This window comes from Pristiophorus japonicus, chromosome 11, assembly GCF_044704955.1.
Source record: "Pristiophorus japonicus isolate sPriJap1 chromosome 11, sPriJap1.hap1, whole genome shotgun sequence".
In the NCBI taxonomy this organism is placed as follows: domain Eukaryota; kingdom Metazoa; phylum Chordata; class Chondrichthyes; family Pristiophoridae; genus Pristiophorus; species Pristiophorus japonicus.
This window is the reverse complement of record NC_091987.1, coordinates 11301641-11323277: the sequence shown is the minus strand read 5'-3', so window position 1 is coordinate 11323277 and position 21637 is coordinate 11301641. Positions and strand designations below refer to the sequence as shown.

General features: G+C 49.9%; 1 protein-coding gene across 1 annotated transcript in view; it reads right to left on the bottom strand.

The window, feature by feature from the left end:
• LOC139275964 (neural cell adhesion molecule 2-like) overlaps nucleotides 1-21637 on the bottom strand; it is a 540891-nt gene that overhangs the window by 238526 nt on the left and 280728 nt on the right. Inside the window, exon 10 of the mRNA XM_070893225.1 lies at nucleotides 1736-1855. Within this exon, the coding sequence (XP_070749326.1) occupies nucleotides 1736-1855 (120 nt within the window). The remainder of the gene's footprint in view (nucleotides 1-1735; nucleotides 1856-21637) is intronic.

The window sequence follows — 21637 nt, the reverse complement described above, 5'->3', positions numbered from 1 at the left end:
AACTCACATAAACTAGCCAACCTCCGAAATTCCGCCACGAAGTCGGGTATGCTCTGGCCCACAGAGCGTCTGTATTGTAGAACCTGTGTCTGGCCATGTGTAGGCTGCTCGCTTGCTTCAGCTGGTCTCTCACCAGTGTGCTCAACTCCTCAAATTACTTGCTTGCTGGTTTCTCAGGTGCCAGCAGGTCCTTCATTAAGGCGTATGTTTTCGAGCCACAGCTGGTCAAGAGATGGGCTCTTCTCTTGTCTGCCTTATCAGCACCCAACCAGTCTTTGGTTACAAAGCTTTGCTGGAGCCTTTCTATAAAGTCCTCCCAATTGTCTCCAGCATTGTATTTCTCATCTGAGCCGTTGGTAGCCATTCTGTGGATTCTGTGATTCAGTAACTCGTCGCCATTGTAAAGTTCTGACCCTGCAGTACAGACTTATACAAGGCACATGCTGAAGTCAAGGTCACTCTGGACCTGCACTTTTATTTCACAGCTCTCGAGTGCCACACTTGCCTGAGACCTGCCTTTATATATCTGTGTGGGACAGGTGTACAGTGTCTCCTGCAAGTGCACCCCTGGTGGTAAAGTATGCTTGTGGTTACAGGTCATATCTATTTACAGTCATGTATAGCATGGTAAGATACAGTTATATACAGTAGTGTGAGATACATGACAAATCATTTCTCGTTCACTCCCCATTGCACAGTCTGATTGCTTTGAAAGCATTAACCATGCTTTAAGTAACATCCAGTAATATTGATTTCAGTGTTGATGATGTTAACTGGATTGTCAGATTCTTACCCCCAGACAGCAGAACATTCAATCGATTAATTGACTTGTATGAAATATGTGTTATTTTTGTTTGGTTGAAAATACTGAGTGAATGATTACATACGGGCAAAGATCTGTCAGCGAGATAGGCTTTACTTGCAGAAATTTTGATCCTAGTGTTAATATACTGACAGTTGTTCTGATGTCTTTCCAGTGATTGAGAAATCTGGGTAAAATTCCAGAATGCAGGACACCACACTGCTGATTTCCAACTTGCGCCCGCACGTAAAATTGGCACGGTGGGTCGCTTACCTGCGAAGAAACAATCGCCCGATTTTTCTCTCGGGGGTTCTCCAGATTTCCCAGCCTTTAAAACAAGGGCTTCGATTGGGGCAAGCGGAGACTCCCTTGGCCCGAGACTTTAAATCCACTGTATCCCGGTTCCGGTCAAATCTGTGACTATTCTGGCACACTTCCACTGAGGTCACGGGCAGAACGCCGCAGGAATGGCTGAGGATTTTCAGGGGCGACCTTGTCCAGTTTGTGCCCGGAAAATCATTTTATATTTTTAGAACTAATAAAGTGTTCAAGGCGAATGAAAAAGTCCCACGGTTTTGTTTCACGCCCGCTCTGATTTAACTCCTGGGTGTTGCTCCCAGGGAGAAAACAAAAACCTGCTCTAAACCCTGAACAGGGTTCATGTGTTTGTATATTTAGGCGAATGTCTCAATTGGCAATCTTCCCCTTCAGAGAAAAATAAATAAATGTAGTACTCATTCTCAGCATACCGCAGTAACGTTAAGTCTGCGTATACTTACCGAACATCATGTAAGAAGGGCTCAGGAGAGATTTGTACCAAGTGTTTCCCTTCATTCTTTTTTGACACGGCATTAAAATGGATTATGAAGAGACGTTGGTTGGGAGTCAGAAGCCTGCCATTACTGAAAAGAACAGACATGTTAAGCTACTTACGGACTGGGAGAGTCTGAAAGGTCTCCATCTCACTGTGCTCCCCCTGGCCCTTGCCGTTCACTGCTGCCACTCGGAACTGGTAGGTTGAATTTGGCTTCAGGTTGATCAGGACGACGTGAGCTACAAACGGAGGGAGGGGAGGAAGAAGGAAACCACAGAAATGTTATTCTGCCTCCGATAATATCTCACCACCTTTCCTGAACCAGCTGAGATCCCTAACCCTAACCCTAACCTTTCCAATGTCGCCTTCTTCTCAAATCATTCTCAGGGTGTGGGCGTCGCTGGCAAGGGCCGGCATTTATTGCCCATCCCGAGACGCCCTGCCAAGTCGGTAGTGGGCCTTCTTCATGCACCACTTACCATTTTGCTACAACTCAGGCCAATTCCAAGGCAGTTAAGAGTCAAGCACATTGGTGTGGAACCGACTTCGCATACAGGCCCAGCCTGGCTAAGGACAGCAGGTTGCCTTTCCGAAAGGACTTCAGTGAAACAGCTGGGTTTTTACAACAATCTGGCAACTTCATGGCCACTTTTACTGATAGCAGCCTAGATTTCTTTAATTGAATTCAAATTCTCAAATAGCCATGGTGGGATTTGAACCCACGTCTTACTGGATTATTAATCCAGGTCTTTAGAAAGAAGAAAGAAAGACTTGCATTTATAGAGCGCCTTTCATAACTACCGGACATCTCAAAGTGCTTTACAGTCAATGAAGTACTTTTGGAGTGTAGTCACTGTTGTAATGTGGGAAACACAGCAGCTAATTTGTACACAGCAAGCTCCCACAAACAGCAATGTGATAATGACCAGATGATCTGTTTTTTTTGTTACCAGTAATTTAACCACTACACTATTGTACCTCCAGAGACATGAGTACCAAAATCTAGGTTGGCACTCCAATGTGGTATTGAGGGACTGCTGCACTGTCAGAGGTGCCGTCTTTTAGATGAGATGTTAAACCAAGCCCTGTCTGCTCTCTCAGGTGGACATAAAAATCCCATGGCACTATTTTGAAGAAGAGCAGGAAATTCTCCCCAGTGACTGGGGCAATATTTATCCCTCAATCAACATCATTGAATAAAACAGATTATCTGGTCACTATCACATTGTTGTTTGTGGGAGCTTGCTGTGTGCAAATTGTCTGCTGTGTTTCCCACATTACAACAGTGACTACACTTCAAAAAGTGCTTCATTGGCTGTAAAGCGCCTTGGGAGGTCCTGAGATCATGAAAAGCGCTATAGAAATTTTCAGAATAAGGGGTCGCCCATTTAAAACAGAAATGAGGAAGAATTTTTTCTCTCAGAGGATCGTGAATCTTTGGAATTCTCTGCCCCAGAGAGCTGTGGAGGCTGAGTCATTGGATATATTTAAGGTGGAGATAGACAGATTCTTGAATGATAAGGGAGTCAAGGGTTATGGAGAGCAGGCAGGAAAGTGGAGTTGAGGCCAAGATCAGATCAGCCATGATTTTATTGAATGGCGGAGCAGGCACGAGGGGCCAAATGGCCTACTCCGGCTTCTATTTCTTATGTTCTTATGACTTATGTTCTTATGTCTTATGTTCAGTCTTTCGTTTTTCTTTGATCAAAGGTGACCTGCATAAAGTGCCTTAGAAAATGAAAGCGCCAACCAGTGTGTAAGTGCCCCAAATACATTTAGCAGCACTTAGCTTCGAGCCTCCAGACTGTGCTATGTGAGCTGCTCTCAGGTGTGTCGAGGCCTGATACAACTGACCTCAGTGCTCTGGGCTAACACCTGGGCAGCTTACCCAAGGCTCTTGGTATTCTGTTCATTGTACAGTGTACAGGTGTAGGGCAGCAGGTAAGGTTGGGATGCAACTCGGCTGCAATACTCCCGTGGACAAATAGGCAGGATTGGACAACCCACGGAACAACCAGGAGTGAATCAGGCAGCACAGGATTAAAACCTCATTTCGTTTGATATTTAACATTGGGATTCGTAGAAAGGCAGGACTGTATCTGTGGTTTAAAAAATGCTGGCACCCATGGTAAAAAATAACGGCTACAGCTTATGGATGCTAAACTAATTAAAAAATATAGATATTTCTCTGGTTTAAATTGTCATCGTCACTCCTGGGCAATAACTAGGGTTGCCAACTCTGGTTGGGTGTATTCCTGGAGGTTTCATCACATGACCTCCCGCCTCGAACTGCCCCACCCCTACACTGCCTCCATTGGTCCATTCTCCAGGCATGCGCCCTTCCCACGGCCAATGGGACAGTTTACAGACTCCTTGTTACCCAATCGGATTAATCTTGACTGTCAGTCAAACAGGCATTTTTCCTCATCTCCCATATTTTTAGAACTAATAAATTAAAGTGTTCAAAGCGAATGAGAAAGTCTCACGGTTTTGTTTCATGCCCGTTCTGATTTATCTCCCGGGTATTGCTCCCAGCCGTGTTCTGGTGATTAAGCTTCAATTGTTAGAGGTCCTAGGGCAATCCTGGGGGGGGTTTGGGAACCCCAGTACTAAACTGGCAGGGTGGGTAAACCAGTCATTATGGAGCCCGCCTGACTTTAACTCCGGTTAAATCCAACGGAATGAAATTCAGACCGGCTCTGTAAAGGGTCTGTGATCCACCTCTCCGGATTACCACCCCAGGTAGTGAAGATAAAAGTGCACCCCGCTGTGTGTATTTAGGCCAAGGCTGGTGTACAAGAGAGATATCGGCCGAGAGATTGCTCTGGGCCTGTTTCCGGGCTCAGTCTCGGCCCGGCGTCATGAGCGTACGCCTGTAACCAGAGGCCCGGGGATCGATGGGAATTGGTCCTCGGGTCTCAGCGACGGACTAATGTGGCAGTGGTCAACTCACCACCGGGATTGTCAACCCTCTAGGACTGCCTGGAGTCTCCAGGAATTAACGATTAATCTCCAGCTTACTGCTACGAGAAACCGGGGAAAAAAATCATAGGGGCATTAATAAAAAGTGTCTTCTTTTTCATCTTCTCTGAACACTATTGGTTAATAACTATAAATCTTCTTCTTAGGCAGTCCCTCGTGTCGAGGATGACTAGCTTCCAGACCAAAAAGGGATGAGTTCACAGGTGTTTCAATGAAGGACCTGACATTCCAGGCCCTGAACTACATCCTGAAGGGTGGAAGATACCTGTGCGTGGATTTTTTCAACGTGCGGTGACCGTTGCACACCAGCCACCACACGGGCTCGACAGAGCTAGGTCTTGGTCCAGTGGCAGGGATTAACCAAGACAACTGGAGACCAGCTCTGCTGCACGGACCGAGCTCGCACACATATCGCAGTGTGGGCTGGGCCCGTGCTGCCCCTGGGCTCTCTCCTCTTCTGGGCCCCAAACTCGGGCCTCTCCTGGGCCTCGGTCACATCCCTCTACATCGCAAGGCATTTCACAGGAGCGATTATCAAACAAAATTTGGTCAAAAACTTAGTCAAAAAGGTAGGTTTTAAGGAGTCTCTTAAAGGAGGAGAGAGAGGTAGAGAGGGGAAGAGGTTTGGCGAGAGCTCAGGGACTCAGCAGGTGAAGGCACGGACGCCAGCGGTGGAGCGATTAACATTGAAGATGTGCAAAAGGGCAGATTTGGAGGAACACAGTGATCTCGAAGGGTTGTTGGGCTGGAGTAGGAGATCAGAGATAGGGAGGGGTTGCAGGAGGGGCGGGGGGGCATTGGGGTGGGCTACAGGTGGGGAGGGGGTTGGATAAACGATCACGCCTCCTGTTTTACAGGGAAGGGATATATGCTTTGTAACCCTGAAGATTTCACAACAATAGACTCTGTTGTGCTGGCACTAAACAGTCGCACACATATTGTCCTCACCAATTAACTCAGAGAGTGTAAAGACCGAAAATGACAACGGGATACTCCTCTGCTCATTTATGTTTGTTTGCTTTTGCTTTCGTCTCAGATTTCACTTCACACACACTGACGCATTGTTGTACATTACTTCCCCTGCTCAATGCAGTGCAGAAGGAGAGACGTTGAATTGACACACTATTGAAGTGCTACTTGAAGCGATGGCTGTTTATTTGAAGTCTGTCCCACTCTTTATTGCAGTATTGTGAGCAAACACAATATGAAACAGCAGGCTGTAGCGGTGCACTGTGGAACAATGGCCCGCACAGAGGATGCATATTATGGAACTGCAGGGTAAATAAAAGACAGTCTCAGAGGAACAGTGAGATCGATTCTATTGTGTTCCAAACACAGATGAGACAGCAAACAGGGAGGATAAAATAAGTGAGGAACAGACCTTCGGGGCCGGCTTATATACAGTGCTCCCAAGGGATGCTGGGATCCCTTGGGACTTCAGGCGATGCACTCCCTGGTGGCGGAACATGGGAGTGCATGTTTTACAGATACACAATATCACTCCCCAACAAAGTCCAAGTGAAAACTAGTTACAAGGTGAGGCGGTCGGGAGCCTTTCTTTCCCTGGTGGACCGCCTCGGTACAAATGACTGTTCTGGTGTGTTGGCTATGCCCTCGCTGGGCTGGCGTGTTGTTGGCCCTGCAGGGCTGCTGGGTGAGCCTGGCCTTGCTGGACTGTTGGGCGTGATGGGTTCGATTTCCTGGTCCGGCATGGTGTCGTTGATCCTTTGGGTGTGTGTTGTGGGCTCGAAAAAGGTGGTGTCTGCTGTGGGTTGTTCAGGGCAGTCTGTGAACCGCAGCCTCGTTTGGTCCAGGTGCTTTCTGCAAATTTGTCCATTGTCTAGTTTGACTACAAACACCCTACTCCCTTCTTTAGCTATCACCGTGCCCGCAATCCGCTTGGGACCATATCCATTGTTTAGCACATATACACGGTCATTCAGATCAATTTCCCATGACACAGTGGCGTGACCAGCGTTTACATTTTGTTGCTGCCACCTGCTCTCTACCTGATCATGCAGGTTGGGGTGAACCAGCGAGAGTCTGGTTTTAAGTGTCCTTTTCATGAGTAGCTCAGCCGGGGACACACCTGTGAGCGAGTGGGGTCTCATGCGGTAGCTGAGCAGTACTCAGGACAGGCAGGTTTGGAGTGAGCCTTCTGTGACTCATTTAAGGCTCTGTTTGATTGTTTGTACTGCCCGCTCTGGCTGCCCATTGGAGGCTGGTTTAAACGGGGCCGAGGTGACATGTTTGATCCCATTGCAGGTCATGAATTCTTTAAATTCAGCACTGGTGAAACATGGCTGTTATCACTGACCAGTTTGTCAGGCAGGTCATGGGTGGCAAACATGGCCCTCAGGCTTTCAATGGTGGCAGTGCTTCCCGACATTTTTTCACATTCAATCCATTTTGAAAAAGCATCCACCACCACCAGGAACATTTTACCGAGAAATAGGCCCGCATAGTCGACATGGATCCTTGACCATAGTCTGGAGGGCCAGGACCACAAACTTAGTGGTGCCTCTCTGGGCGCGTTGCTCAACTGAGCACACACGCGGCATTGCCGTACACAGGACTCTAAGTGGGATCTGGCTATCGCTTTCATCATTACTATACCCAGGTGTGTGCTGTGGAGATCTGAGATAAACGTCTCCCTGCCCTTTTTGGGTAGCACTACGCGGTTACCCCACAACAGGCAGTCTGCCTGAATGGACAGCTCGTCCTTTCGCCACTGGAACGGCTTGATTAGCTCTTGCATTTCAACGGGGATGCTGGCCCAGCTCCCATGCAGTACACAGTTTTTTACTAGGGACAGCAGAGGATCTTGGCCTAATCTGGCGGATCGTGACAGGTGATTTATCATTTTCAAACACTCCCATGACCATCAACAAGTTTGCAGGCTGAGTCATTTCCACCCCTGTGGTGGGCAATGGTAGCCGACTGAGAGCATCCGCACAGTTCTCGGTGCCTGGCCTGTGGCGGATGGTATAGTTATACGCTGATAGCGCGAGTACCCACCTTTGTATGCGGCTGAGGCATTAGTATTTATCCCCTTGTTTACAGCGAACAGGGATATGAGGGGCTTGTGATCGGTTTCCAGCTTAGATTTGAGGCCAAACAGATACTGATGCATTTTCTTTACCCCAAACACACATGCCAATGCCTCTTTCTCAATCATGCTGTAGGCCCTCTCGGCCTTAGACAAGCTCCTGGAGGCATAAACGACAGGTTGCAACTTCCCCGCAACGTTAGCTTGTTGTAATACACACCCAACTCCGTACGACGACGTATCAGAAGCTAGCACAAGTCTTTTACACGGGTTATACAATACAAGCAGCTTCTTGGAGCATAAAATGTTTCTGGCTTTCTCAAAAGCAATTACTTGTTTTTTTCCCCAAACCCACTTCTCACCTTTGCGCAATAACACATGCAGGGGCTCTAAGAGGGTGCTTAACCCCACTAGGAAGTTATCAAAATAGTTGAGGAGTCCCAGGAACGACCGCAGCTCCGTGACGTTCTCTGGTCTGGGCACCTTCGTGATAGCCTCTAACTAAGCGTCTGTGGGCCGAATGCCGTCCGCCACGATCTTTCTCCCCAAAAGCTCCACTTCTATTGCCATGAAGACGCATTTCGACCTCTTCAGCCACAGCCCTATGCGATCCAGTTGCTGGAGGACCTCCTCCAGGCTTTGTAGGTGCTCGACGGTGTCCCGACCCGTGACTAATATGTCGTCCTGAAAAACCACCATATGTGGTACTGACTTGAGTAGACTCTCCATGTTTCTCTGGAAGATCGCTGCAGCCGACCGAATTCCAAATGGGCATCTGTTGTAGATGAACAGTCCCTTGTGCGTGTTGATGTAGGTGAGGCCCTTCGAAGACTCCTCCAGCTATTGCTTCATGGACGCCGAAGTCAGGTCGAGCTTGGTGAACGTCTTGCCTCCTGCCAGCGTCGCAAATAGGTCGTCTGCCTTAGGTAGCGGGTATTAGTCCTGTAGCGAGAAACGATTAATAGTTACTTTATAATCGCCACAAATCCTGACCGTGCCATCACTTTTGAGTACTGGAATAATCGGGCTGGCCCACTCGCTGAATTCCACTGGTGAGATGATGCCCTCGCGTTGCAGCCTGTCCAGCTCGATTTCCACTCTCTCCCTCATCATGTGAGCTACCGCTCGCGCCTTGTGGTGAATAGGTTGTGCCTCTGGGACCAAGTGAATCTGCACCTTCATCTCGGAAAAGTTTCCAATGCCTGGCTCAAAAAGGGAAGGAAATTTGTTAAGAACCTGGGTACATGAGGCCTCATCGACATGTGATAGCGCTCGGATGTCATCCCACTTCCAGCGGATTTTGCCGAGCCAGCTCTTTCCAAGCAGTGAGGGGCCATCGCCCGGGACAATCCAGAGTGGCAGTTCATGCGCCGTGCCCTCGTAGGTGACCTTGACCATGGCGTTGCCCAGGACAGTGATAAACTCTTTGTTGTACGTTCTCAGTTTCGTGTGGCTGGGGCTCAGGGCTGGCCTGAATGCCTTTTTGCACCACAGTCTCTCAAACATCTTTTTACTCATGATGGATTGTCTAGCGCCAGTGTCCAGTTCCATGGCTATGGGTAAGCCATTCAATTTTACATTTAGCATTATAGGTGGACATTTCGTCGAAAATGTCTGCAACCAATGTACTTCAGCATCTGCCTCCTCTCTCTGAGGCTCTAAATTGCTTTGATCCACCATGGACCGATCTTCCTCTGCCACGTGGTGGTTAGCAGGTTTTGCAGAGCTTGCAGCTCGTCTGCAAGCTCGTTGGAGGTGCCCCATTGTTCCACAGCTCTTGCAAACATACCCTTTGAAGCAGCATGAATAGGCTGAATGGAAGCCACCACAACACCAACAAGGTGTGAATTGCCTTGCATTCATCCTTTGTTGCGTACTCTGAGTCACCTGGCAGTTGCAGACTCGTGGGTTCTGCCCTGTACATTTCTGCTCGCAAACACAGTTTCAGTTAATTTATGAACATTGCTAGCACTTGTGTGCTGAGAGATTTGTTTGGTGTTATCACTGGTGGACCTAAACGCCTGTGCTATCGCAATGGCCTTACTGAGGTTCGGTGTCTTTACATTCAAAAGTTTTCGTAGGATGTTCTCGTGGCCAATGCCCAGTACAAAAAAGTCTCTGAGCATCTGCTCCAGGTAGCCATCAAACTCACATTATCCTGCAAGTCGCCTTAGCTCGGCGACGTAGCTCGCTACTTCCTGACCTTCAGATCGCTGGCACGTGTAGAACCGATACCTTGCTATCAGCTCGCTTTCCCTCGGGTTAAGATGCTCCTGAACCAGTGTACACAGCTCTTCATATGACTTATCTGTGTGTTTCACCGGAGCCAGAAGATTCATCATGAGGCTGTAGGTTGGTGCCCCGCAGACTGTGAGGAGGACCGCTCTCCTTTTTGAGGCGCTTCCTTCTCCGTCCAGCTCGTTGGCTACAAAGTACTGGTCTAGCCATTTGATACAGGCTTCCTAGTCCTCACCCTCTGAGAACTTCTCCAGGATGCCCACAGTTTGCTGCATCTTTGCGTTGGATTTGTGTACTCGTTGCCAGTTATTGTGTTCCTAACACAGATGAGACTGCACACAGGGAGGTTAAAGTAACAGTGACATCAGTCTTTAATAAGACACTCCAGAGTGAGGAACAGGACTTAGGGGCCGGCTTATATACACTGCTCCCAAGGGATGCTGGGATCCCTTGGGGCTTCAGGGGATGCGCTCCCTGGTGGTGGAACATGGGACTGCATGCTTTACAGATAGACAACATATTTGGCATACATGTTGAAGAGCACTGGAAGCTTTAGCGTCTGCGCACAAAATATCACAACAACAAAAGCAACTTGTATTTATATAGCACCTTTTGGTACGCTCATAATAAAGGATGAAACTGAATATTGTGAACAATGAGCAAGTGTGACCTTAGTTACTTTAATAAGACACCAGAATGCAATTACCTCCTGGGTGGCCTGCTTTTCTACCGTGCTCCCAAGGGATGGTGGGATCCCTTGGGACTCCAACAGGTAGGCCCTCTGGTGGTAGTGTAAAACAGGTGCCATGGGGCGGTGCGGACTGGCCGCCGATTTGCAGCGGAGTGGCCACCATTAGAAAAACTCAGCTCTGGGCTTTTTGCTGCGGTGTGGCGATCCGCACCGCTCACCCCACTTCCGTCCCATTCCTGCTGATGCCTCGTTAAAGACGTCATCAGAGCGCGCACCACAACAGAGCCACCCCGGAAGGGAAATTCACCTCCAAAGGTCTCCCGGCCGCTGGCCGGTGCCCCCGACAGCTTTTCATGTTGGCGCACTCCTTGTTGGTGAGCATCGTGGCCGCCCTGAAAGGGGAGGTGGCGCTGCCGACGACGCCATTTTAGTTTTGTAGTCAGCCGGCTGCCAGGTCGGCCCGACAATTAGGCCCCCGGGTTCAGCCGATCCGCTAACAGGCAGCCCAGCACCCCCTCTTGGGTGCCAGGCCGCTGGCCCGGCCAAAACCCTCCCTGGTGGCTCCGTGGGCCGAACTTAAAAACATGCAGAGCTCGCAGTGGCCCTCCCCTTTAACTGAAGGTGGGAGACGTTGTGATGCGCCAGCGCGATGGCATCACCAGCCCGGCGCTGATGACTGACAGCGGCGGACACTACGTTCCCGCCCTCCCACTTCCTCCCCCATTATGACCGACTTCCGCCCTGCTCGTAAGAAAATGACAAAGAGCTGAATTTCGCGCAAGAGGCCACCGCATCCATCGCGGCGGTGAAAACACAACAAAAACGGTACGTGCGACCCGTTGCCGGCGGGGGTTAATTTCGACCCCTTAGAGCACTGGGTACAGTTCTGGTCACCATATTTTAAAAAGGCCATAGAGGCACTGGAGAGGGTGCAGAGAAGATTTACAAGGAGGATACCAGAAATGCGAGGGTACACCTATCAGGAAAGGATGAACAGGGTGGGTCTCTTTTCTCTTGACAAGGGAAGGCTGAGGGGTGACCTAATAGAGTTCTTTAAAATTATGAAAGGTTTTGATAGAGTGGATACAGAGAGAATGTTTCCACTTGTGGGGAAGAGCATAACTAGAGGCATCAATATAAGATAGTCACCAAGAAATCCAATTGGGTATTCAGAAGAAACTTCTTTACCCAGAGAGTGGTGAGGATGTGGAACTCGCTACCACAGGGAGTGGATGAAGTGAATAGCATCGGTGCATTTAAGGGGAGGTTAGATAAGCATATGAGAGAGAAGGGAATAGAGGGTAATGCTGAGAGAGTTAGATGAGGAAAGACGGGAGGAGGCTCAAGTGGAGTATAAACGCCGGCATGGACTGTTTCTGTGCCATATATCCAATGTAATCCTATGTAATTATTGATGGACATCCAGGGCGGTTGGGTGCTAAACTGTATACAGACAGAACCAGAGCTGCTTTGTACCAGTCTCACATCGGCATCGATGCTGGAAATACTGATCAGGTCAGGCAGCATGTGTGAAGAGAAACAGAGTTAACGTTTCAGGTCGATGCCCCTTCATCAGGTGTTCATCGACCTGAAACGTTAACCCTGTTTCTCTCTCCACAGATGCTGGACCTGCTGAGTATTTTCAGCATTCTCAGTTTCTAGTCCAGATTTCCAGCATTGGCAGTATTTTGCTTTTGTGTTGATGTACTTGAGGGTTCAAAGACAGAATCCATTTGCTTAGAATTAAGGAATAAAAGAGGAGCTATTATGCTGCTGGGTGAATACTAAAGGCAGACATATAATAGGAAGGAGATAGTAGAGAACATTTTCAGGCAAATTGCAGAAAGATGCAAGACATTTAGAGTGGTGATAATGGGGGACTTCAATTATTCTATTATAGACTGGGAAAATAACAGTGTTAAGGGCAAAAAGTGGGGAAAATTACTAGAATGTGTACAAGTGAACTTTCTTGATCAGTATGTTCCGAGCCCAATATGGAATGAAGCATAAGAAATAGGATATAAAAGGAGGCAATTCGGTCCCTTGAGCCTGCTCCGCCATTCAATAAGATCATAAGAACATAAGAACATAAGAAATAGGAGCAGGAGTAGGCCATATGGCCTCGCGAGCCTGCGACACCATTTAATACGATCATGGCTGATCCGATCATGGACTCAGCTCCACTTCCCGCCCGCTCCCCATAACCCCTTATTCCTCTATCGTTTAAGAAACTGTCTATTTCTGTCTTAAATTTATTCAATGTCCCAGCTTCCACAGCTCTCTGAGGCAGCGAATCCCACAGATTTACAACCCTTAGAGAAAAGTAATTTCTCCTTATCTCAGTTTTAAATGGGTGGCCCCTTATTCTAAGATTATTTCCTCCAGTTCTAGTCTCCTCCATCAGTGGAAACATCCTCTCTGCATCCACCTTGTCAAGCCCCCTCATAATCTTAGACGTTTCGATAAGATCACCTCTCATTCTTCTGAATTCCAATGAGTAGAGGCCCAACCTACTCAACCTTTCCTTATATGTCAACCCCCTCATCCCCAGAATCAACCTAGTGAACCTTCTCTGAACTGCCTCCAAAGCAAGTATATTTTTTCGTAAATATGGAAACGAAAACTGCACGCAGTATACCCTGTAGAACTGTAGCAAGAACCCCCTGCTTTTATACTCCATCCTGTTTGCAATAAAGGCCAAGATACCACTGGCCTTCCTGATCACTTGCTCTACCTGCATACTATCCTTTTGTGTTTCATGCACAAGTACCCCCAGGTCCTGCTGTACTGCAGCACTTTGCAATCTTTCTCCATTTAAATAACAACTTGCTCTTTGATTTTTTTTCTGCCAAAGTGCATGACCTCACATTTTCCAACATTATACTCCAGCTGACAAATTTTTGCCCACTCACTTAGCCTGTTCATGTCCTTTTGCAGGTTTTTTGTGTCCTCCTCACACATTGCTTTTCCTCCCATCTTTGTATCATCAGCAACTTGGTTATGTTACACTCGGTCCTTTCTTCCACGTCGTTAATATAGATTGTAAATAGTTGGGGTCCCAGCACTAATCCCTGCGGCACCCCACTGGTCACTGATTACCAACCCGAGAATGAATCATTTATCCCGGCTCTCTGTTTTCTGTAAGTTAGCCAATCCTCTATCCATGCTGATATATTACCCCCAACCCGTGAACTTTTATCTTATGCAGTAACCTTTTATGTGGCACCTTGTCAAATACCTTCTGGAAGTCCAAATACACCATATCCACTGGTTCCCCTTTATCCACCCCGTTCGTTACATCCTCAAAGAATTCCAGCAAATTTGTCAAACATGACGTCCCCTTCATAAATCCATGCTGACTCTACCTGACTGAATTTTGCTTTTCCAAATGTCCTGCTACTGCTTCTTTAATAATGGACTTCAACATTTTCCCAACCATAGATGTTAGGCTAACTGGTCTATAGTTTCCTGCTTTTTGTCTGCCTCCATTTTTAAATAGGGATGTTACATTTGCAGTTTTCCAATCTGCTGGGACCTCTCCAGAAACCAGGGAATTTCGGTAAATTACAACCAATGCATCCAAAATCCTTGCCGCTACTTCTCTTAAGACCCTAGGATGCAAGCCATCAGGTCCAGAGGATTTATCTGACTTTAGTCCCATTGTCTTACTAAGTACCATGTCTGATCTTCCACCTCAACATCACTTTCCTGCACTATCCACATATCCCTTGATTTCCTTAATATTCAAAAATCTATCGATCTCTGTTTTGAATATACTCAACGACTGAGCCTCCACAGCCCTCTGTGGTAGAGAATTCCAAAAATTCACCACCCTCTGAGTGAAGAAATGTCTCCTCATCTCAGTTCTAAATGGCTGATCTCTTATTCTGAGACTGTGACCCTGCTTCTAGATTCCCCAGCCAGGGGAAACATCCTCCCTGCATCTAACTTGTCAAGCCCTGGAAGAATTTTGTATGTTTCAATGAGATCACCTCTCATTCTTCTAAACTCTGGAGAATATAGGCCTAGTCTACTCAACCTCTCACCGTAGAACAAACCCCCCAATCCCAGAAATCGGTTTGCAAGTATATCTTTCCTTAGGTAAGGAGACCAAAACTGTACACAATACTCCAGGTGTGATCTCACCAGGCCCCTATATAATTGCAGTAAGACATCTTTACCCTGATACTCAAATCCTCTTGTAAATAAAAGCCAACATACTGTTTGCTTTCCTAATTGCTTGCTGGACCTGCATGTTAACTTTCAGTGATTTTTGTACAAGGACACCCAGGTCCCTCTGAACACCAACATTTACCAATCTCTCACTGTTTAAAAATACTCTGCTTTTCTATTTTGCCGAACAAAGTGGAGAATTTCACATTTCTCCACGTTATATTCCATTTGTCATTTTCTTGCCCGCTCTCTTAGCCTGTCTATTTCCTCTTGAAACCACTTTGCAGTGCTGAATCAGTATATTCCCAGCCCAACGTGGAAGGAAGCAGTGCTGGATCTGGTTCTGGGGCATGAAGAGGGGCAGCTGGAGCATGTTTCAGTGGGGGAGCATTTGGGGAACAGCGATCACAATATCATTAGGTTTAGAGTAGTTTTGGAAAAGGGCAAGAAAACATCAAATGAGAATATAATCACCTGGAGGAGGACTAATTTCAGAGAGTTGAAAGGGGATCCGGCCCAGGTGGATTCATCATAAGCATTCCCTCGTATCGAGGATGACTTGCTTCCACACCAAATAGGAATGAGTTCACAGGTGTTTCAATGAAGGACCTAATATTCCAGATCCCGAACTACATGTTGAAGGGTGGAAGCCGCCTGTGCGTGGATTTGTTTAACGTGTGGTGGCCGTTGCACACCAGGTGGATTGGAATCAACGATTGGCCGGTAAAACAGTCAATGCGCAAAAGGAGACCAGCACAGAGGGAATAGCTCCGGTACAGTTTAGCTCCACTCCAGCAGGGAGCTTGTTAAGTGTGAGGTGGAGCATTGCAGTGAGGAAGATCGAGAAGAGGGTTGGCACGATGCCGCAGCCCTGCTTGACCCCGGTTCGGACGTGAATTGGGTCTGAGATGGATCCGTTGGTCGGGGTCACGGCCTGCATGTCGTCGTGGAGCAGGCGGAGGATGGTGGCAAACTGTTGGGGGCAGCCGAAACGGAGGAGGACGCTCCATAGACCTTCGCAGTTGACAGTGTCAAAGGCCTTTGTAAGGTCAAAGAAGGCCATGTACAAGGCTTGGTGCTGTTCCTTGCATTTCTCATCTAGTTGTTGCGCAGTGAAGATCATGTCCGTTGTATCCCTTAGTGGAAGGAATCCGCACTGTGACTCCGGGAGGAGCTCCTCAGCCACAGGGCTGTTCGTATGCCCAACACAAGACTCCCAAAGCAAGCGCTCTACTCGGAACTCCTGAACGGCAAACGAGCCCCAGGTGGGCAGAGGAAAGTTTCAAGGACACCCTCAAAGCCTCCTTGTAAAATGCAACATCCCCACCGACACCGAGGAGTCCCTGGCCAAAGACCGCCCTAAGTGGAGGAAGTGCATCTGGGCGGGCGCGGAGCACCTCGAGTCTCGTCGCCGAGAGCATGCAGAAAACAAGCGCAGGCAGCGGAAGGAGCGTGCAGCAAACATGTCCCATCCACCCTTTCCTTCAACCACTGTCTGTCCCACCTGTGACAGAGACTCTAATTCCTGTATTGGACTATTCAGTAACCTAAGAACTCACTTTTAGAGTGGTGCAAGTCTTCCTCGATTCCGAGGGACTGCCTATAGAAACATAGCAAATAGGTGCAGGAGTAGGTCATTCGGCCCTTCGAGCCTGCACCACCATTCAATAAGATCATTCCCTCAGTACCCCTTTCCTGCTTTCTCTCCATACCCTTTGATCCCTTTAGCCATAAGGGCCACATCTGACTCCCTTTTGAATATATCCAATGAACTGGCATCAACAACTCTCTGCGGTAGAGAATTCCACAGGTTCACAACTCTCTGAGTGAAGATGACAATGATGATGAGTTTGGGTACAGACTAGACACATTCCCACGAGGGGGAAAGGAAGGCCATCCAAAGCTAGACTAATGATATATTGATTAAAATGAGACAGAAAAAGGAAGCTTCTGTTGGGTCACAATTCAGTAGAGTACCAAATTCAAGACGAAAAGTACAGGGGAGAACGGAAAATGGAAATAAGCGTAGGAAAGGGAGTGTGTAAGAAATGGGGGTGGGTACAAGAGCAGAGGAACCTGGGCTGTATATTCATAAATCGTTGAAGGTGGCAGGGCAAGTTGATAAAGCAGTGAAGAAAACGTATCGGATACTGGGCTTCTAAATAAGGGCATTGAATACAAAAACAAGGAAGCCATGCTAAACCTTCACAAATCACGAGTTGGGCCTCAGCTGGAGTATTGTGTACAATTCTGGGTAGCACACTTTAGAAAGGGTCAAGTCCCTGGCGAGGGTACAGCGGAGGAGGTTTACCAGGGATGAGGGAGTTCAGTTATGTGGAGAAGCTGGGATTGTTCTCCTTAAAGCAGAACAGGTTAAGGGGAGACCTAATGGAGGTATTCAAAACTGTTCGGGGTTTTGAAAGACCAAGTCGGGAAAAACTATTCCCTCTGGCAAACAGGTCGGTAACCAAGGGGACACAGAGATAGGGTAATTGGCAAAAGAACACGTGGAATAGTTTTTTAACACAGCGAGTTGCTGTGATCTGGAAGGCGCTGCCTGAAAGGACGGTGGTAGCAGACTCAATTGTAACTTTCAATCGGATAAATACTTGAAAAGGAAAAAAGAAATCTGGGCAACGGGGAAAGAGGAAGGGAGTGGGACTAATTGGATAGCTCTTTCAAAGAGGTGGCACCATGTGCTGCATCATTCTATGTTAATATAATTCTATGACTTGCTTTAGCTGCCATTCAAATGCAGGTACTGGCAAACATCTTAAACACGATCCCACGAGTATCACCAACAGTAATTTCTAAGCTACAGCATGAAGCAGATGGATGACTACATTTTATGACATGTACTTAAAGGTCCAGTTACCTTTATTTGGTTTGTTTCCAAGAAGCATTTTAATATCCAGCTGGACAATGGACACCGACAGCCTACCAGCGAGCTTCAGAATATCACAGCTGTCTTAATACCGCATCCATTCATAGCCAATACAAAGAGCATCTTATGATTTATCACCTTAGGACCTGGTTATACTATTTTACAGAGGTTGTGCGGGTTCTCAAATCCGACCTCCTGTTCGACCGGGCATTTGTTACAAATCACAGGGGGTCAAATCAATTCAGTGTCAAGTTGGTTCCAGTTTGGACAAGGCCAGTGGAAGTGGGATGGTACAGCCCATGAGCGCACAAGCTCAATCTGTAATCTCCAAACGTGAGAAAGGCAAGGAATCAAAATATCGACCAAAAGAAACAGTGTTTTTTATCCTGTCAGCTACACAATTGATCTCAGAATTCAATCTTTGACCATGTAACCGTGGGGATGGGCAAAGGAACTAAACTTGGCAAGGATTTGTTAATCTGATGAATGTTGGGATGAAATATTGGGAAGACCAAAACCATTGTCTTCGGACCCCTGCCACAAACTCCGTTCCCTCACTATCGATTCTGACCCTCTGCCTGGCCACTGTCCCGGCCTGAACCAGACTGTTTGCAACCTCGACGTCCTATTTGACCCTGAGCTGAGCTTCCAGACACCATATCCTCTCCATCACCGAGACCGCCTACTTCAACCTCTGTAACACCGCCCGTCTCTGACCCTGCCTCAGCCCATCCACTGCTGAAACTCTCATCAGTGCTTTTGTCACCCCCAGACTCGACTATTCCAATGCTCCCCTGTCCGGCCACACATCTTCCACCATCCGCAACCTTAATCTCATCCAAATCACTACTGCCTTACTTTAACTCACACCAAGTCCTGCTCATCCATCACCCCTGTGCTCGCTGACCTACATTGGCTCCTGGTCCAATTTCAAGCTGTTATCATTGTGTTCAAATCTCTCCGTGATCTCGCCCTTCCCTATCTCGGTAACCTCCTCCAACCCCACAACCCCCCGAGATATCTGCGCTCCCCTAATTCTGCACTCTTATGCATTCACGATTTCCTTTGCCCCAGCATTAGTGGCCGTGCTCTCAGCTGCCTGGGCCCTAAGCTCTGGACTTCCCTCCCTAAGCCACTCTGCCTCTCTCTCCTCCTTTAAGACGCTCCTTAAAACCTACCTCTTTGACCAAGCTTTTGGTAACCAGTCCTAATATCTCCTTATGCGGCTCGGTGTCAAATAGTTGTTTGATAATACTCCTGTGAAGCGCCCTGGGACGTTTTATTGTGATAAAGGCGCTATATAAACGCAAGTTGTTGTTACTGATGTTGAATTGCTAAATCTGGGATTCACACTGATCCTGTTTCTTTGGAGTATTTAGATCAAGCCCGAGGCCCAATTTCGGGCTGGCCTTGGGCCTCCAGATTCGTGCGTTTGCTGCAGGCATATCGCTGCTTTCATGCACGAAATCGATCGGTGATGAATCTCTACCCTGTTACGTTTACCATCATTTTTCTGTCTTTGTTTAGGGAATTATTCCCTCAACTTCTGTAAGCAAGGGCCTACAGAGCACAGCTTGTATCAGCTCCACAGTGAGAGTTCATTGTCTCTGCCACTAGTGAATCATGCATAGCAGGAAAGGCATGCTCCTTTGTCCCAGGTTAATCGACTCCGAGACAATGTGAGCTCTGGACAAATCTTCTGTTCCACCCGCCCCCAAGTCGACCTTCTTCTGTTTCTTTCCCTTATCGTTCAAGGCCGTTCACTTAGTGTAATTACAAAACACACTTTCAGCTGATGAAGCCAAATTGATTCATTCTCACATTGTGTGCACCTGCAAAGAACCCTTGAATGCAGATAGGCAGCCCGTAAAACCGGGATCATTCAACTGTATGAGTTAACGCGAGGATACGCATTGTTTCAATTCAAGGGAAACGGTGGTTTGAGGGGAGGGCTCGGAATGGGATGAATTCCCACATAACAGACAGGTTCAACATCGACCACACTTCAAAGGTACTTCATCGGCTGTAAAGCGCTTTGGGAACATCCTAAGGCTATGAAAGGTTCTCTATAAATGCAAATTCTTTCATTCCTTTTATACGAACGTAAGAAATAGGAGCAGGCCCCTCAAGCCTGCTCCGCCATTTAATATCATGGCTGATCTGATCTTGGGCTCAACTCCACTTCCCTGCCCGCTCCCCACAACCCTTGCCTCCCTGATCGTTCAAAAATCTGTCTATCTCCAACTTAAATATATTCAATGACTCAGCCTCCATTGCTCTCTGGGGTAGAGAATTTCAAAGATTCATGATCCTCTGAGAGAAGAAATTTCTCCTCATCTCAGTTCTAAATGGGCGACCCTTTATTCTGAGACTATGCCCGCTGGTTCGAGATCCCCTCACGAGATGAAACATCCTCTCTGCATCTACCCTGTCAAGCCCCCTCAGAATCTTATAAGATCTCCACTCAGTCTTTTCTTTTAAGTCAAGCTACAAAACTTTGAAAAGCTGAAATGGCGCTTCAGGTAAAGCTGCTTTAGCCCCCACTCCCCCCCACCGTCCCCCCGCACCCCCCCCCGTCCCCCCGCTCCCCCCCCACCGTCCCCCCGCTCCCCCCCCACCGTCCACCCACTCCCCCCCACCGTCCCCCCGTTCCCCCCCACCGTCCCCCCACTCCCCCCCACCGTCCCCCCGCTCCCCCCCACCGTCCCCCCGCTCCCCCCACCGTCCCCCCACTCCCCCCCCCACCGTCCCCCCACTCCCCGCCACCGTCCCCCCGCTCCCCCCCACCGTCCCCCCGCTCCCACCCCACCGTCCCCCCGTTCCCCCCCCACCGTCCCCCCACTCCCCCCCATCATCCCCCCGCTCCCCCCCCCCACCGTCCCCCCGCTCCCCCCCCACCGTCCCCCCGCTCCCCCCCACCGTCCCCCCACTCCCCCCCACCGTCCCCCCACTCCCCCCCACCGTCCCCCCACTCCCCCCCACCGTCCCCCCGCTCCCCCCCACCGTCCCCCCACTCCCCCCCACCGTCCCCCCGTACCGTCCCCCCACTCCCCCCCACCGTCCCCCCGCTCACCCCCACCGTCCCCCCGCTCCCCCCCACCGTCCCCCCGCTCCCCCCCACCGTCCACCCGCTCCCCCCCACCGTCCACCCGCTCCCCCCACCATCCACCCGCTCCCCCCCACCATCCCCCCGCTCCCCCCGCACCGTCCCCCCGCTCCCCCCCACCGTCCCCCCGCTCCCCCCACCGTCCCCCCACTCCCCCCCCCACCGTCCCCCCGCTCCCCCCCCACCGTCCCCCCGCTCCCCCCGCCACCGTCCCCCCGCTCCCCCCCACCGTCCCCCCACTCCCCCCCACCATCCCCCCGCTCCCCCCCACCGTCCCCCCGCTCCCCCCACCGTCCCCCCACTCCCCCCCACCGTCCCCCCGTTCCCCCCCACCGTCCCCCCGCTCCCCCACCGTCTCCCCGCTCCCCGCCACCGTCCCCCCGCTCCCCCCCACCGTCCCCCCGCTCCCCCCCACCGTCCCCCCGCTCCCCGCCACCGTCCCCCCGCTCCCCCCCACCGTCCCCCCGCTCCCTCCCCACCGTCCCCCCGCTCCCCCCCCCACTGTCCCCCGCTCCCCCCCCACCGTCCCCCCGCTCCCCCCCACCGCCCCCCCGCTCCCCCCCCACCGTCCCCCCGCTCCCCCCCCCACTGTCCCCCGCTCCCCCCCACCGTCCCCCCGCTCCCCCCCACCGTCCCCCCGCTCCCCCCCCACTGTCCCCCGCTCCCCGCCACCGTCCCCCCGCTCCCCCCCACCGTCCCCCCGCTCCCCCCCCACTGTCCCCCGCTCCCCGCCACCGTCCCCCCGCTCCCCCCCCATCGTCCCCCTGCTCCCCCCCCACCGTCCCCCCACTCCCCCCCCACCGTCCCCCCGCTCCCCCCCCCACCGTCCCCCCACTCCCCCCGCGCTCCCCGCCAGCAGATCCCCCATTCCCTGAAAACTCTGACTTAAATGTCACTG